General features: G+C 49.6%; 1 protein-coding gene across 1 annotated transcript in view; it reads right to left on the bottom strand.

Moving 5' to 3' along the window:
- MAN1C1 (mannosidase alpha class 1C member 1) overlaps positions 1 to 16,877 on the bottom strand; it is a 49,101-nt gene that overhangs the window by 29,444 nt on the left and 2,780 nt on the right. The window contains exon 2 of the mRNA XM_084222765.1: positions 2,017 to 2,113. Within this exon, the coding sequence (XP_084078891.1) occupies positions 2,017 to 2,113 (97 nt within the window). The remainder of the gene's footprint in view (positions 1 to 2,016; positions 2,114 to 16,877) is intronic.

Here is a 16,877-nt window from a genome sequence, read left to right as displayed (position 1 = left end):
GCAAACACACTCGAAAATAGCCCCAAAGAGGTTCCTCCCCTCCCACATGGAAGCAGCTGCAGAGAAATCTCAGCTTAATATTGACATTTCCAGCCTGGAGAGCACCCAGCTTGCCTCCTTTCCAGCTGGAGTTTGGGATAAAAAGCCACTTGGTGTGACAGGAGGGGGAATGGGCAGCAATGCAGGGCCACAGAGCCCTGTCCTCGTTCCTCAGAGTCTCTGAAGGCCAGAGGGACAGAGGGCTGCACCAGGGGACTGCCTGATGCTGCCCTCCTTTAGAGGCACAGTCAGGAGGAGGAAAAGCCTATTAAAAGGCTGAAATGTACCATGTAGCTGCTTTTCTGCAATTGTCTGCAAATCCTCGTGCTCCAAAGCATTTTTCTTGAGAGTGCTCACAGGCACACTGCAAACAAGCATAAGTACTGTCAATTGTTTTAGCATGATAAATGCATTTTAAAGCTTTCAATATTTTTGTCTGTTTACTGGCACACTCCTTGAGGAATTTTGACAAGCTTGCCAGAGTGGAAGAGCTGCAAAATGCTTCAGCTTGCTGCTGAACTCCATGCAAATTCTCCAGTAAAGGACCTGGCTTTAGGAGGTCCTTTGAACCCCTCTCCTTGCTGGAGGGGGTTCAAAGAGCAAAGGCCAAACCCACCCAAATCAGTGCTGCTGGCAGAGAGGGGCTGGCCAGGGGCAGTGGCTGCTCACACCTGCTCAGCCTGTGACAATCCCAAACCTCCTTCCCTGAGCCTCCACAAGGGTTAATGGGGTTCCTTGCAGCCCAGCCAGCTGTGAGTCAGATGTGGCCTCCCCACCCCCACAGCAAGGACCTGTCCCTAATGTCCCATCCAAGCTGCCCTATGTCCCTTTGAAGCCACTCCTGTCACTCCAGACCCCCATAAATGGTCTCTCCATCTTTCTTGTCCTCCCTTCAGGTCCTGGAAGGCCATAAGGTCACCCCAAGCCTTCTCTTCTCCAGGCTGATGGTGTCAGAGACACCTGATGCCATTTCCACCTTCACACTTCCCTTCCCCACACCTCAGCCCCCAAAGCTGAGCAGGATTAGGGTTGGGGTCCACACAAAGCACATCTCCACAGGCTGAAAGCTCCCCCCAGGTCCTGGAGCCGATGTGGAGAAGGACCTGGGCACCTACAGAGTGCAAAACAGGATGGGAGTGTTCTCCAAACCCTCAGTGTCACCCTCTGCAATCAGCTCCTGCCCCCGGAGGAACTCCGCTCTGCCCCGAGCCGGGTGAGAACTCCAGAGATAATCTCTGCACACACATCCCTTGGAAAGGAGCCCAGAGCCCTCTGCACAGCAGGAACTCCCCAGGGAGGGGAAGGGAAGGGAAGGGAAGGAAGGGCTCCCCATGGCTCAGGCAGGGGCTCAGGGAGCAGAGCAGGGAAATGCTCTGAGTGCAGAGCAGCACAAAACCAATTTACATCCCCAAAAGCCAACAAAATGCCCCAAACCACAACAAGGATCCCACCAGAATGAGCAGGGGAATAGCACTGAAAGTGGCTCACATAAAAAAAGGTAATCTGCTAAAGAGTAAAATTATATAAGCCAGTTAGCACAGAGTATAAAGAGCTTTTAATATTGATTCACTCAATATTTCATGGAATTCACATCTTGCTCAACAGTGGAGAAACGAGAGAGAAAATGCTCAATTTGGTCAGGTCCTGAAGCCTACAAGCCCAGACAAATAGCAGCATTGTCAGCTCTGGGCTGGCTTCATGTTTTAATAAAGACACTTTGATTGTAGCACATTTGGTGCTGGCTGTGCACACAGAGATGCCCCAGGCTGGGACTGGGAGCTGCCTGCAGGGACGAGGTCCCAGCCCTGGGACAGGCACAGCACACGATTCAGAGCCCTGCTGCTCACCAGCTGCAAGAGGGACGGGGTCAAAGCCGTGACAGACACCTCTGTGCCCTGCAGAGACAGGAGCTGCCCTGCACATGTGACATCCAAGGCTCAGGAGAAGTGAAAGTGCAGCCAGCTGAGCCCCACTCACCGAACATGTTCCCGATGTGGCCGTTCTTGGTCAGCGGGCGCAGCTCGTTCTTCCCCAGGGCATACTGCTTGTAGTTATCCCAGGCAAACTTCATCATCTGGGAGGGAAAAAGGGAGGGAAAACAGTCAGCACACGTGAGAATTTCCAAACCTGAGCTCTGGGAATCCAGGGCAGGTTCCCACTCACTGCTAAACCCGTGGCCCGCTAATGATAAAATCTTAATTCCCACTGAACACGAGGAGTGGGGCTGCACCCAGAGGTTGGGAAGTCTCCAGCTCATCATTGCTGGGGAAGAACCTGGCACATCTCCCACCAAAGCCCCACGTTTCACCTTGGCCCTGCAAGGCACGTGGGATTTGTAGAAAGCTGTCTCCATCTCTGAATTTGCTCCTTTTCAGAGCACAGCAGTATTTCAGAATGCTTGTTAAAATGGGCTAAGAATGTGAGGCCAAAGCTGATCTGTGCCTAAGGACAGGGAGGAACTAATCTTAGGGACTGCACAGAGGTTTTCACTCTGTTAATTGACAGAATAAATTCACAGAGACCAAACCCATGACATTCTGTTATATTCTATCAGAACTCCACAGTGCTTTCTTCAGAGAGCTCTGCACAGGGGCTGGGTGATTTCTGAGCAACCCCTTCCAACTCAAACAATTCCTTTTGGGAAGTTTGAGCTGTCCTGCCCGGGCCCAGCACCCTGACCTTCCCCTGAGGGCTGCAGGGCAGTGCTTGTGCAAGTTCCAACACACACACACATCTCAGAGCAGCTTTTTCTGTCCTCCTGCCCCTCTGGGAGGACAAATTAAACATGCAAGTGTCCTTTCTTCACCTGGGAGAGACTGGGACTTGTCAGAGTCCAAGGAGTGCCTTAAATCAAGCTGCTTTTTCTAACCCCCAGCCTGGCTCTGAGCAGCTCCAGCCCCAGCATCACACTGACCTGAACATCCTTTGACTCAATTCCTGGCAAAAAAAGATAACAAAGGGGAAGAAGGGGCTTCAGAGAACCAGCCATGTTCTCCAACAAAGATAAGAGAAATCTGAAACGCTTCCCTCAGACCAGGCTTTTGAGGGAAAATGGCAGTTTAAAGGCAATCCTTCCTGCCCAGAGCACTCCTGTCCCGTGCCTGCAGCAGCACTGGCCGCTGTTCCAGGACCAGAATCAGCAGGTTCCCTTGGTCTGAAATTCCTCCTGTCATCTCAGCTCTTACTCTTCCCTCCAGCTGTGTGTTTCACAAACCCAACATCACAAGCCCCTGGCACTATCCTCCTTAATTAGCAAAAAGCCACATCCCTAGATTCCCCCCTCCTTTTTAAACATCAAGCTTCCAAAGTAAAGTTTCCTGGAGCTGTTCAGATGGAGGAGGATAAACATTTGCTGAACTGATTGTTAACACTCAGGCTCCAACACCACCAGGGGATGGAATGCTGGACAAACAAAGCCAATTTGGGGTTTAAAAACTCAGTGTGGGATGAATTAGTCAGTGGAGAGCTCTGCTGAGGAAACCAAATAATGACCCAGGGAGGGGGAAGAAACCCTCCACAAAATGCACTCAAACATGTCCCAGGCAATGACTCAGGGTGCTCACTTTATTTTTGCCAAATCTCTTTTTGGGTTTTTTTTTCCAGTGGCAGCAGGTTCTAAATGGGAAGCTGTCATTCTCCATGAACATAACAGGGAGGATCTTTGAGGAGCTCTGGCCTCTCTCTGGGCAGTGCAGAGCAATTCTGTGTGTCAGAGCTTGCTCCTGAAGCTGGCAGCAGGAGGGATGGTGTTTGTCAAGGCAGCATTCCCGCAGCGAGCAGCAGGGCTCCTGCACCACAAGGAAACAGCCAGGCACCTCCTGGGCTGCTCTCCATCAGGGCTGAGGATGGGGATCCACCCTGCTGGCACTCGGGGAGCTGGACATGCAGAGGATGTGGAAATGATCCTGTTTTGTTCCCCAGAACTCCTAACGCTCTCATTCTGAGTCAGCTGCATTTTAAGCTGAGTATGAAATTTTAAGTTATTTCCTTCCCTCAACTTCTTTAACCCCTCCAGTGCAGAAGGACCAGGGTGCAGAAGGTTCCAGTGCAGAACCCAGCTGTGCTGGGACCCAGAGCCTGCAGACACCCCATCCCAGGGAGGGCATGGAAACCACCCGGGCTTCCCTTCAGCCTCCATCAGCCACACCTCCCACAGGGAAAATCTCTTTTCCTGTCTCCTCCTCAAGGAGGGACAGCCTGAGGCTCCCCAAAGGGCCCCACTTCCCCCAGGGCTCTGAGTGCTGATGGAGCCAACACATCATCCCTCATCTGCCTCTTCAGCCATCTCAGCTGCCTTTGTCACACTGCTGTGAGAAGTTCCCCAGCACAAATTTCTGTCCCAAACTCTGCCTCTGTTCAGCCCTGAGCTGATCCTCGGGGGATGGCAGTGCTGCCTCATGGAGCTGCCAGGCTGCCTCCAGGTGAAGCACACTGTGCTGGCTGCCTTTAAACCCTGCAGATTTGGGAGGCAGGATGCAGAATGTGGCAGCTTTTCATCTCCCAGCATCCCAGAGCTTGCCTCTCTCCACTGACAGAAAGCAGCAACTGGAAAAGGTGAAGAGCCAAAAAAGCATCTGCACCACTCTGCCTGTTCTGGCTCCCTGCAGCTGCCTCTCCAGCCCAAATTCAGCACCTCAGCTTCCAAAGCACTGGAGGGATGCAGCAAGGTCCTGAAAGTGGGGGCTCCACATTCACAGCAGCTTCCTCTGAGCAGAGATTCCAAATTCCAGGCTGGAAGGGAAGGGATGGATGCAGGAGGGAGGGGAATGTGTGTGGTGAGGTGTTCCAGGCTCCTTTCTGATGAGCCACCAGGATTAGAAGTGAATATTTTATGGATTCTGGTCCTGACACATTACAATACATCAGTGTTAACACTGTGCCATTTTGCATTTGAAAAATGGCATTGGAACCACAAAAATTATGGAAATAGATCCATAATTTCAGATTTTGTTCTCACCACTGAGCCATCTGCCACCTAACAGACAATTATCTATTTGGGCCTGGTATTCTAAGCACTCTGGGTCTCAACTGATTTATAGCAAAGACTTCCAAATTTATAACCTAATTTGTCAGATTGCTCTTTCTTTCCTTTCACCTGTAAGTCACTTGTTACTTTGGAAAGTTTCAGCTGCCCAGCCAGACAAATCTGTATTAAAATCAACTAGAAATGACAAAACTGACCTCTGAAAACCTGCACTATCATTTTCACCATTTGGATCCCTATCTTTTCCTGTGCTTTGCTCCATCCAAACCCAAAAAGGACCTGCCTTTCAAGCCCACCTGTGTTTCACAGAGGTGGCAGCAGAACAAAAAGCATTTAGAGGATGCTATGATCCAGGTAATGAGGAAATGGGTCTCGGGATAAAAACTTGACCAAGAAAGTGTTTTCACTTTGAAGAGATGTGCAAATCTTTAGCACATTTAATAACTAAACCACTCCAAATCTCTGGGTTTATGGACTTGCAAAGAGCAGAGAGATGAGAGGGGAAGAAAAGAAGAAAAAGCTCCCCCCACCATCACTTGCCCTCTTTTTGTTAACAGGGAAGATTTCCAAAGGCAGAGCATTCCCAAACAGCTATTTGATTAGTTTTATCCATCTAGACTGGGATAATTAGTAAATGCTTAAAAGATGAAATCTAAATATACCAACCAATCAGCCCCTTTCAAGCACTTCCAAGGAACATTACACAAAGCCATTATCTTCACAAGATAACCACTTCCGTGGCTCTTTAGCCTCCTTCCTTCAACTTCCCTTCAAACATTTCCCTATAAAATATCAAAGAAATTTCCAGTTTGGGTTAAAAAAAAAAAAGGAGGGCAGGGGGTGAGTGTAATTTAAATATTTATTTCCCTATTGTATTCCTAACTTGTTTTTTCCCCACCTCTCTTCCTTTTCCTGCAGCTGGAAGCAGATTATTTGTGCTGACAGTTTCCAAAGTAGGACCAGCTCTTTCCCACCTTTAGCCTCCTTGCCCCACAGTAGCTCTGTGCCACTTTGGATCTTTAAGCTGCAATAATGCCATTTATTTTCCCCTGCTGTATACAACCTAATTTGCCAGATGAGAAGAAAGAAAGAAAAAGAGGAACTGTCAGTCTTGTAGGAAGAAGTCTGCCTGAACACATTGGGATAACTCATTTCTGTTTGGAATAATGGATGCATTTTTCCCTTATCAGACTTGCATAAACCTGTATAATTCAGGATCTGCAGAAAATGTAATGAAACAGCATCATGTTTATTTTGTGTTGCTGCCTTTAGTATTATCACATGGAGATATAAATACCCAGGCAAACAGCAGGGCAGAATGCTATAAAAAGGCTGGAATTCATTTGAAAACCTTTAATAGAAAGCTGAGCAACTTCTCAGGTTACTTCTCCGGGCCCGTGTCCCCGGTAATGCTTTTATGTAACAGCAAAATGATAACAAAAAGGCTGTGTGCTCACTCCAGTGCATGGAGATGTTCCATTTAGGCAGACACTGATAGCCAGAGCCTCCCTCTGGCTGGCTCTAAAAGCCTGGGAGTGCAGAGCAGGAGGAGCTGCAGCTCCAGGGACGTTACCAAGCAACTCCCGCAGATGGACACCAACACTGATAATCCATCCTAAAGCAATTACACTTTATAATTAAAGATTACAGGAAATCCAATAGATCCCAACAGGAACTCCAGCAGTTTAAAGGCACCCTGGCTAACCTGCCTGTTTTCCAGCAGCCATGTTCTCTCCTGCTGGCATGGAGCACTCAGGAACTGCAGAGATTTCCATTTAATGGGTCCTCAAACGTGGTAATCCAACATCCCCTCTCTCCTCCCACTTTAAATCAAACTCATCCCTTAAACTGCTGGCAAAGGGGTAAAACCTGAGCCTGTCACTCCAAAGGAAAACCAGGAGAGCACAAGCCCAACTCCAGCTATTTCCTCTCCACTGGTGACTGACACATCCTCTGGGCAGCTTCCACTGCTCCTCAGCCCCTTCAGCTAAAACACACTCAGCCTTCTCCTCCCAGAGCCTGGGCAGGGTGGAAACATCCAGAGGGCACTGGGCACAGCAATGCCCAGAGGGCACTGGGCACTGTGAGCCTGAGCTCACTTGGTCCATCAGGCTCTCCTTAAACACAAGCTAAAGGCTCATTTTCCACACCTAAAGCAGCAGCCTGGGCACAGAACTCCTCCCTGGGGCTCCACTCTTCCTGGAGGATTCTCACCCAAAATTTCCATCCCTGTCAGCTCCTGCCTGCAAACACATCAGCTGAGAGTTCAGAGGGAGATGGCAGATAGAGGAATTGCTTGCTACAGGCAGCTTTATCTGGAAGCAAATGTAACAGAGCAATTCCAGCAACAGGTGAGTGGGGCTTTGCTTCGATTTCCTTCTGGCAAACTCCTGGCAGCTCCTTCTCAAAGCTGCATGGGTGGATTTTTCTGCCATCAGCTGCTACCACAGCTCACCCTCTCTTGCACAACAGCCAAAGACATTGCTCAGAAAACTGATCTCCATCGCTGGAACAATGGGGGAATTCTTTAAGAAGTCAGAAATCAATTTCCAGCGAGTCACAATATAAAAAAATAAGTTTTAAGCTCTCCTTGCTGTTCCTAGGCAGCCAGGTCACCGTGAGCTCTCCAGCACAGACCTGCAGAGCCAAGCACTCCCTGCCCACCACAATCAGGGAAAAGCAGGACAAGAAGCACCGGGAGGACAGAAAAATGCCCAGCACAGAGCAGCCCAAGGTTGTCAGTGTTAGTGGCAAGGACAGAAATAGAACTCAAGAGTCTCCCTGACTCAGTCCCTGCTAGGAAAGCTGAATGGGAGAAAAGAGCTCAAACCACAATTAAACTAACACCTAATTAAATTCCTAATGCAACTAGATTTAACCGTGTCAAGAGGGGGAAAAAAATAAAACCCTTCTAGGGCTATCTGAGGCACTAAACCCCAGCTGGATCCAGCTGCATCTAAATCAGGAAACATGTCAGCAAGAGCAGTTGATTTTGCAGTTAGCTCTGTAATGAGATGCTGGCCTGGAAGAGGCTGACAATGGTTTGGAGAACAAATTTGCAAGTCTAGACCAAAGCAGGGGTGATTTAGTGGAGAGATGAGGGAAACTGCAGCCTCCTCTTCCTTTGCCTCCCAGAATCAAAGCTTGGGGAAAATTCTGAAGGGAATAAAAGGAATTTGTGTTCCTGGCCACCCTGACACCTCAGTTTCATGTTCCCTGTGAGCCCCTGGAGCTGATCAGACTCAGGATATTCCAGAGCACGGCCAGGCTGGCACTGCACAGCCTCACCAGCAGTAAACACAATAAATACTCCTGTCCTAAGCTTGTCACCACTCAGGCACTGCTGTCACTTGCTTTAGGGAGATGGCAGCAAAAGGCAATCCCTGAGCTCCAGCTTGCACCTGGCCAGGGGAGCTGACCCTGTTCAGTCTGAGGGTCAAACACAATTCCTGAGCTGCTGCCAGGGCTGCAGGCACACAGGGCAGCAGGAGGACCAGAAAGCCACCAGCACTCATTGTGTGACACTGCCATTTGCATTTTTTCAACTCCATTTCACTCCAGGCTGGACAGTCTGGCTTTTCTTAGCGACTACTATTGCATTCCAGCACACTTTAAGGAAAGAACAGTGGGGAAAAAATTACTTCCCTCGTAATGATGCTGCTTCAAATGTCACCTCCGAGTCCCCTCCTGGGTTTTGAGCCTGCAGCACAAACCACACAGGAAATTCCCTGAGCTCTGAAGATTTTGGGCACTGTCTCATTCCTGCAGGCTGCCTTGAGGGCTCTTCCATTTCAGCTACTTCCCTTCAAGCATGTACAGCACAGGGCTTTGTAAATCCCTAATTACACACAGACTACAAATTCTCCTTGAAAGTGCCCAGCATTCTAGGTGAGCATGAGCAACAGCTGAACAGACAGGCAGAATCCATCAGCTCCTCCCCAGAATCCCCCCACGCTGGATGGGAAGGTGGATGGAAACACAAACACGAAGCAGGATTGTTTTTACAGACCTGCATTATGGCAAGGGAAGGTTTTTCTCCTTTTCCCTACAGATACCATCTGCACAGAATTCTCATTTCTGGAGAGCCACAGCCCAAGGGGATGCTCAAAAGGAGCTGTAGCCATAAGTAACCCAAAATGCTGCAAGGAGAAGGAAGAAAAGGAAAAGGTGTGGAAATATTTTGTTTTTCTTTTTCAAGGAAAATAAAAAAAGAAAAACCAAGTCTCTAGAACGTATTGGGCCTGTCTGTTTGACAGCCTGTAGGACAAATGTCAAACAGATCAATAATGAAAAGAAACAAAACAGAGAGGAGAGGAGGCTTTGTACTCCTGAGCCTTGGATGGGGGAGCATGGCAGGAATCCTCAGAGGGCTGGGAAGAGTAAACAGCCTCCAGAGCACCTGTGTGCAGATCTGCCAGGGAGCCATCCCCAGGCAGGGCAGCACAGCCTCCCTGCCCAGAGCACGAGTGGGTTTTTGAGCTCCCTGCCTGTCCTGGGTGGGATGGAGATCAGGGTGGGTGCACCAGAGCTTCTGGGGGGCTCCCACCCCAGCAGCTGCACAGCCAAGAGCTCCTGTTCAGTCAAGGGAAGGTTTCCAAAGCATCCCCAGAGACAGAAGGTGAGGATCAGCCTCCCACCCACCACAGCTGCCAGAGACAAAAGGGAACAGCCCTGTGCCAGGCTCCCCAGAGGCTCAGCTCTCTCTCCTCTCCCCATTTCAGCCTCACTCCCCCACTCCAGGCCCAGCAGCTGAGCTGCCTCTCCCCCCAGCACCCACAAGGTGTGAACTGCTTCTGACACATGGATGGCTCAGGGGCCCAAAACACAGCAGAAGCAGATGGGAGAGCTGAAGGGAAGGAAAAAGGGAAGGAAAAAATGTAAATACAGGCCAAGAGTCATCCTGCATCGCTCCTGTTCTGCACCGTGAGAACGGATTTAGGGAGCAGGAGGAACATCTGTTTGGAAACTGCCTTTGTCTCAGTCCAAATGCTGGAACAGGAGAAAGAGGGAGGCTGAGGACTGCCAGCACACCTTGTGCTTCATCTCACACTTGGATGGCTTAGCAGGAGAGATCTGGGAGGATGAGTTTAGTTTAATGATTTCTTGCTGGTTCACCTGCTCCCCATCTGTCTTTGTAGTCCTTGCTCAGAGGGACAGATTGGAGCACTGCTGTCCTCTCCCTTTTCCAGAGTTCCTCGTGATTGGAACTTCTGAAGAGAGGAACAGAGCAATTCTCAAGTATTAAGTAGTCAGCTGAGATTAGTCCAATAATTTATCACAGGTAATAGCTAATAACAGACACGAGAAACTCACTCAGAGCCTTCCTAGAGCCACGTGTCCGAGCTGTCACCTTACAAAAGTGGTGCAAGGAATTCTTGGACCACAGTAGCAAATTTATTAGCCAGAGGCTGATAAACCCTTCCAAGAGTGCCAGAGCCCACAATAAATCATTACAGACCAGGTTACAAACACCGGATCTCTGATGAAAATGAGGTTGGTGGGGTGGATGTGAGAACAATATTAGGATTCAGCTGGCAGGATGGAGGGGCCTGACCCTCCCTGGGCCTGACCTCCCATCCCCAGAGGGATCAAGGCTGGGCCCTGGCACTGCTCCAGCACTGCCATCACACAGCAGTGACTAATGGGCTGCTGACAGAATAAAGCGGGGAATAGCAGCTTTGAGGATCTGGGTAATAAACTACAGAAAATAGCCATAAAGGTTCATCAGAATTAGAGGCAGGAGGCAGCTCCTTGCTCACAGACTCCACATCAGTGCACAAGTGGCACCCACAGAATGCTCAGGCTAAGGAACGAGCCTCCACTCACAAATCCCACCCTCGCACTCAACTCAAATTTTGATTTAAGCCTTTGAAAGCCAGAAATTAAAGACCCAAGAGAAGAGAGCTGCCTATGCCTTCGTCCTGTGCCAGCCAGGGCTGAAATCAACCTTTTGAATTATTTTGCAGTGCAGCCACCAGTGAGGGTGGGCAGAGCCACAGCCAGCAGCAATGGTGTTCTGGCTGTTTGGGCTCAGCAGCACAAAGCTCTGAGAGATAAGATAATCAAACCCAGCCATGGTGGTTCAGCAATCCTGACATGGTCCTGGTGCTGGAGAAGTGCCTTCAGGAAAGCCAAAACAGCACCAGAAATCAGCCAAGAGTTTGTTTGGGTTCATCAGTGCTGCATTCCAACATAAATGCGTGTCCTTCCTAGAAAACTCCAGAGATAACTGAGGCTCGTGGAAGGAGAGCCAGAAACATCCCTTTTCCACTGGAAGTATTTTATTTGTATTTGATCCTGCTGGCTAACCCAGGCAGCAGGAGGGTTTTAGGATGGATGAAACGCGATTATTTTATAATTATCCTTTGTTACTTCTCAAAGTACACGGTTCTGCACTTCCCTCCCTGCCCAGGGAAATCATGTTAACACAATTAGAGCAAGAGCCCTGCTTTAAACACGGCTGCTCGGACGCTGCTAACACGGCTCCAATTCTCAGCACAGACAGTCTGCAGAGCCATCCTGCTCCATAAATCAGCAGGAGCTCTGTCACCGAGTCCCTCTGAAGGGAAGGGACACTCTCTAGGAGGAACACTCACTGTATATCATCATCCTGTGCTGCTGCTACGAGATGCTGCAGGATTTCTCCATCTCTCGCATTTCATATTCTTTGCAGCCTTATTCTTGCAATATCTAAGAGAGGAAATCTAACAACAGCTCTAGGGCCACGCAAGGCAAGTATTGGAGGCCAGATTAGAACTAATGAGCTCCTGGCTCCCACTCAATCCCAGCCTTTAGAACAATTAGCTCAAATAAACCCAGGAACCGTTTTCTGCTCTGCTGTCGCCTGCCCGTCCTCTCCGGTACCTCCTGAGCTGGAAAACTTCAACTGGCTTTGACAGAGGGGAGAGGTCACAGAGAAACCCAAGTTCAGAGGAAGCTGCCAGCATGGGGAGACCCCCAGGGTGCCCCATGGAGTGCAGGGCTCCTGCTGCTGCACTGAGGAACAGGCACTGGGATCGGGATGGGGAGCCCCAAGCTGCCTGAGGGCTCGAAGGAGGTTCCAGCACACAGGACTCTGTTCCTGGAAAGCTGCACTCTGTTACCTTCCATCCCAGGGAAGAAGCCTCAGGAACACAATTCTCCTTTCCAAACCCACTGGAGACCCCTCCCTGGGCTCCACGCTCACACAGGGGACTCTGCAGCTCTGCTGTCAGCAGCAGGAGATGCAGAAGGGAAGCACAGCAGTCACTTCAGCTTAGTGCAGCCTCGTGCTTTACTCACGCTCCAGCGTCCTCCTGGGGAGTGCTGGAGTGCCCAGGAGGAACAGCTCTGCTGCACATTTTCCTGCTGGATCAGGGACTGAGCAGCGTGTGCCCATTTCACAGAGGTGCCACCATGGATGTGCCCTCAGGAACAGAACACAGAGTGTCTGCTTTAATTCCCAGAGGGTGCTCTGCCCCGTCAGCCAGGGTACAAATGAGTGCCATGCTGTCCCATAAAGAGGGCATGTTTATTATCCAGTCCTGCAGCACAGCTCCCAGTGTGCTCTGTCTCCTGCCGTGCTCTGGGTGCATCGTGCACAAAGCCCTCACATTATGTGCAGCTCACAGACACCGCTGCCCACGACAGCTCCTCTGGAGCCCTTCCAAAATGTGGTGTCAGATGATGAAGTCAAGTGCCAGGGGACCCAGAGTAAAGACAGCAATCATGGCAGCGTGTGCTCCCCATGCCAAATCCACTCACAGCATCCACTGAAAAGTATTTTTCTGGGGAATGTAAATGTAGTCTCTTCCTTAAGTTTAAAAATCAGAATGCTTCCAGCACGAAGATCTCCTCTTGCCACCACTGGAGTGAATTTTCCTTCCTGCCTTCTCCTTCTTGACAGGTCCATGTCAGTTTTATATGCAGGTCAGTCTCTTATTTAGTACTAAGGCACATTTCCCTTTCTCCCTCTCAGCTGCCCCATCTAAAATCTGAATTGTTTTCAATACTGGAGAACGTATTCAAAAACATCAACATGACAAACAACCTGTACAATAACAGAATCACAGAGTAAACTAAACATGATGGATTAGCCTCATCTGGCAAAGCCCTGCATACAGAACCAAAGGCAAGAACACTTAGCACAAAAATCTTTCTCCCATTAAGGGGCAGATTTAATCATTGATTAAAAGTTAATCATGACTCCATAAAAATTTTGGCTGAGAAGATAGAATCTTAACGCAGGTGACTGCTTTTCTGTAAATATTTGAAGACCTGGATGTGCACAGGCCCCAGCCTGATGGAGGAGCAGGGAGCTTACCGCAGGATGTTACTGACAGCTCACAGCCAGGCTCCATCCCCCTGCCCTAACCCCATCTTCCCATCCAAAGAATTTCAAGGAGCTGATGTGCATTTCCTCAAGTGATTCAGGGCAGTGCAGGTCCTTCAGCACCACAGATCTGTGGGCATCCTAGAGAGTCATTTCCCCCCGCCCGGCACTCGCAGTCACTCATCACCCGCCCGCCAACAGCTCTGCAGTGCTGGAGCCGTGTGCTGGCTGTAAGTGGCAGTTCAGAAACCAGTCTAGCATCAAATTTAGTTGTTGTGGAACAAGTGCTTTCACTGCTAGACTTGGGGAGAGAAGAGCAAATGACTGCAAATTGCAGAGCGCTCCCAAATTCCAGAGTGCCCTCAGCTCGGGAGAGCTGGGTCAGAGCGAGCTCTGAGGTATCACGGAGGCAAACAGCTCTGCAGCACTGATCACAGCTCAGGCTCCTGTGCTGTGCACTCCTCCAACAGAACAAATACATTTTTAGTCAATTAACTGTATCCCCCTACAGCTAAAATAGGCTCGAGGTCAGGTCTAAATTCTGTTTGCATGAATCCACCGGAGGCTACTGAAGCAAAAAACCCACTGCATGCACCATTTGTGGGATTTACACTACAGTACCCCTTTCACAGGTTCAGTAAATAAATGCAGGAGGAGTGTGGAGCAAAGGAAAATTCCAGCAAGGCTGGAGCCAGCCAGTGCTTCAAACTGCAGAGAAATTCTCTCTCGCAGAGGTATTTCTACCCCAGAGAAAGAATTACAATCACAGCACATCTGACTGGTTTGAGATCATAATTCCACTGCGCCATAGTAAATATTTTACAGAGAACTGCTTTCCTTACCCCCAGCAGCCAGAGCAAGTCTGTTGGAAGTGCCTGGCTCTCCATCTGCCCAGCACACAGGATTGGACCCTCCCCAGTGCCTCAGTGAGGAGATGGGCACGGGAGGAGCATTTCCAGCTGAACCGAGCGTGGTGCTGCTCACGTACAGAACCACGGACGCATTTCAGGGCTGGCCTGGAGCGCTGCTCAGCCCCAGATCACAGCACTGAAAGGCATTTGCTCCAAATGGGTGGACAGAAAGTTGCACAGTGCAGGCAAAGGGCTGATATCTTTTTCCTGCTGGCTGTGGGAAGGAGATGACCAGTGATGGGATTCACAGCCCAGCTCAGCCCGAGAGCTGCTCTGAGCCCTGCCTTTGGCAATCTGGTGATCACAGCCCAACCCCAGGGCACCTGTGAGCTCCAGGAGACCACCCAAACCCACACAGGTGTACCAGAGGCAACCAGCACCAGAGCTGAGAGCTCTCCTGGCAGGGGTCAGGGCTATGGCAAAAAAAATTCAGGAGAACCTGCAGCATCTCCCCAACCCTGCCCTAAAAATGGGCAGTTTTTTCACTGCAGTCACAGTCAAAAACCACACAAAGGGAACTCAGCAACCAACACCAAGGAGCTTTCAGCAGAGGCTGAGCTCCTGTTAACATTCCTGTCTCTTGCTAATTACCTTTCAGTGATAAACTGTCAAGATATTTGCGTTCCAAAGACTGATCCACCTGCTGATGTGCAGAGTGATGCAGGACAGCTGTGTGAGTTGGTGCCTCCTTCCCCCCAGGGGCTGATTTTTGAGAGCAAATACATCTTTAGAGCTGTGCTAGAAGAGGACAGGGGACAGCCAGGTGAGGCAGGTAGAGGTGGAGATGGAAGGAAAAGCCAGGATGAAGAGAACTGCACTGTGAAACAAACAGGCTTTGGTATCATTAATCCAGAGGAAATGAACGCGGGTGTCAGACCCAAGGGGACAATCCCTGCCTGGATGTGACACATTCCCTCCTTTGAAAGGGACAAAAGGCACTGCCAGGCTCAGGCACGATGCATTCCCACACCTCAGGCATGGAAACGTGCCTTTTGCACCCAAAAAAAGAGAAGAAAAATGAATAAATCTCTCCCTCTGTTCACATTTTTCTCACATCTCATGACTGAGCTGGAAGTATTTAACGATGAACTTTCTGCTCTGCCTGGTTCCAGTGGTTGTCTTTAAGCACTGGCTGGCATAAAAATACTTGAAAGAAATGCTCTTCCCTGTCTCCCCACTGCTCCCCCACCTGTGAGACCCAGGAGTGCAGCAAGGAGCAGCCTGTTTGGCTCCATCCATCATCAGCAAAACTGTCAGCTCAGCTCCACCAGCAAAATCTTTATTACTGGTTATGATGCAGAAGGCAGGAACCACACGGTCTGATTTCCTCAGATCTGAGGCTGAGTTTGCAGAGGCAGCAGTTAGAGGGGAAATAATTTTGACTTTTCCCTGAGCCAATTTGATCTGGAAATTGTTGAGAGCAAATAAATATGGAATCCCACCGTGGAATTTCTGCAGTCACTCTCCAGCTACAACCACTTCTCTTTTTTTTTTTCCTGAGCATCAGTGATTTGTATTTGGCACATGTAAAAAATCAGCTAATCCCCAAAGCCATGCCTGACTGATCAATTACACAACTAATACCTTTTCCAGAGGTCATCTTAAGAGATGAATAATCCCTTCCAAAATTTCCCAACCTGCAGCATGGGGACATTTGTAATTTGGCTTTCTGCAGCTTTCCTGGAAAGGTCAGAGCGCCCCAGCCCTGGGCTGCCCACAGGAACACACAGCAGCGGGTCCCAGACTGTTCTCCAGGTGACCAGCGACCTTTAGCAGCAAAAGCTGTGCAATACAGCTGCTCTCTTTTTTTATTTCCAAGAAAACAACTGTTAACTGACCCTGGACATGTCTTTATAGGTGAAGGTACCTGCACACACACGTCAGCCCAGCAGATCCAGCCCAGCCTGGCTCCTCACGCCCCAAAGGCTTTCCCAAACAGCAATAAAATGGGAGAGGCCATGGGGCTTTCCACTCTAAACTCTGTTTTTTAAGCAGGGAAGGTCCAGCAGGGCTACATGAGCTGCCACTCTCCACACAGAGCAGCCAGGAAAGCCATGGCACTGCCTCTTCTTCAGCTGAAGATCAGGCAGCTCAGAGGTGCTGGGAAAGAATGGACACCAGCTCAGATTCCTGGCTGGAATTCCTCACACCAGAGGGTCCTGGGGAAAACAGAATCTAGGCTGGACATCACCTCTGGGCATCTTTGGTCATGCACCAGTTTTTCCTCCTGGCTTTCATCTGGCAGGCAGATGGGGAGAAAATATCCACAAATCCCATCCTCCCTGTTACAGAGGTGCTGACCTGGGAGGATGGCCTGAGGGAAGGCAGAGAAAAGAACAAAACTGCCAGTGCAAGGACAGCTGGGGACTCCTTCCAGCAAGTTACAGGACTGAAAGCTCTGGAGGAAGGAGGGAAAAGCAACTCAGAGCAGCCAGCACAGCCACCACCTGCCCTGCTGGCATCTCACATCATGTGAGCAATATTTGCTAATCCAAAGGCTGTATCATCACTTCTTCCTTGCAATTCTTTTTTTTCTCCATCTGTTTCTTTTTATGCAGCATTTGTCTTCTAACCTTCCTGGTTTGTTCTCCTCTTGTCTTTTTGATTAACAAAAAGAGACACACCTTATCTC

Source organism: Fringilla coelebs (assembly GCF_963513975.1).
Source record: "Fringilla coelebs genome assembly, chromosome: 28".
NCBI lineage: Eukaryota > Metazoa > Chordata > Aves > Passeriformes > Fringillidae > Fringilla > Fringilla coelebs.
This window is presented reverse-complemented; position numbering and strand designations above follow the sequence as displayed.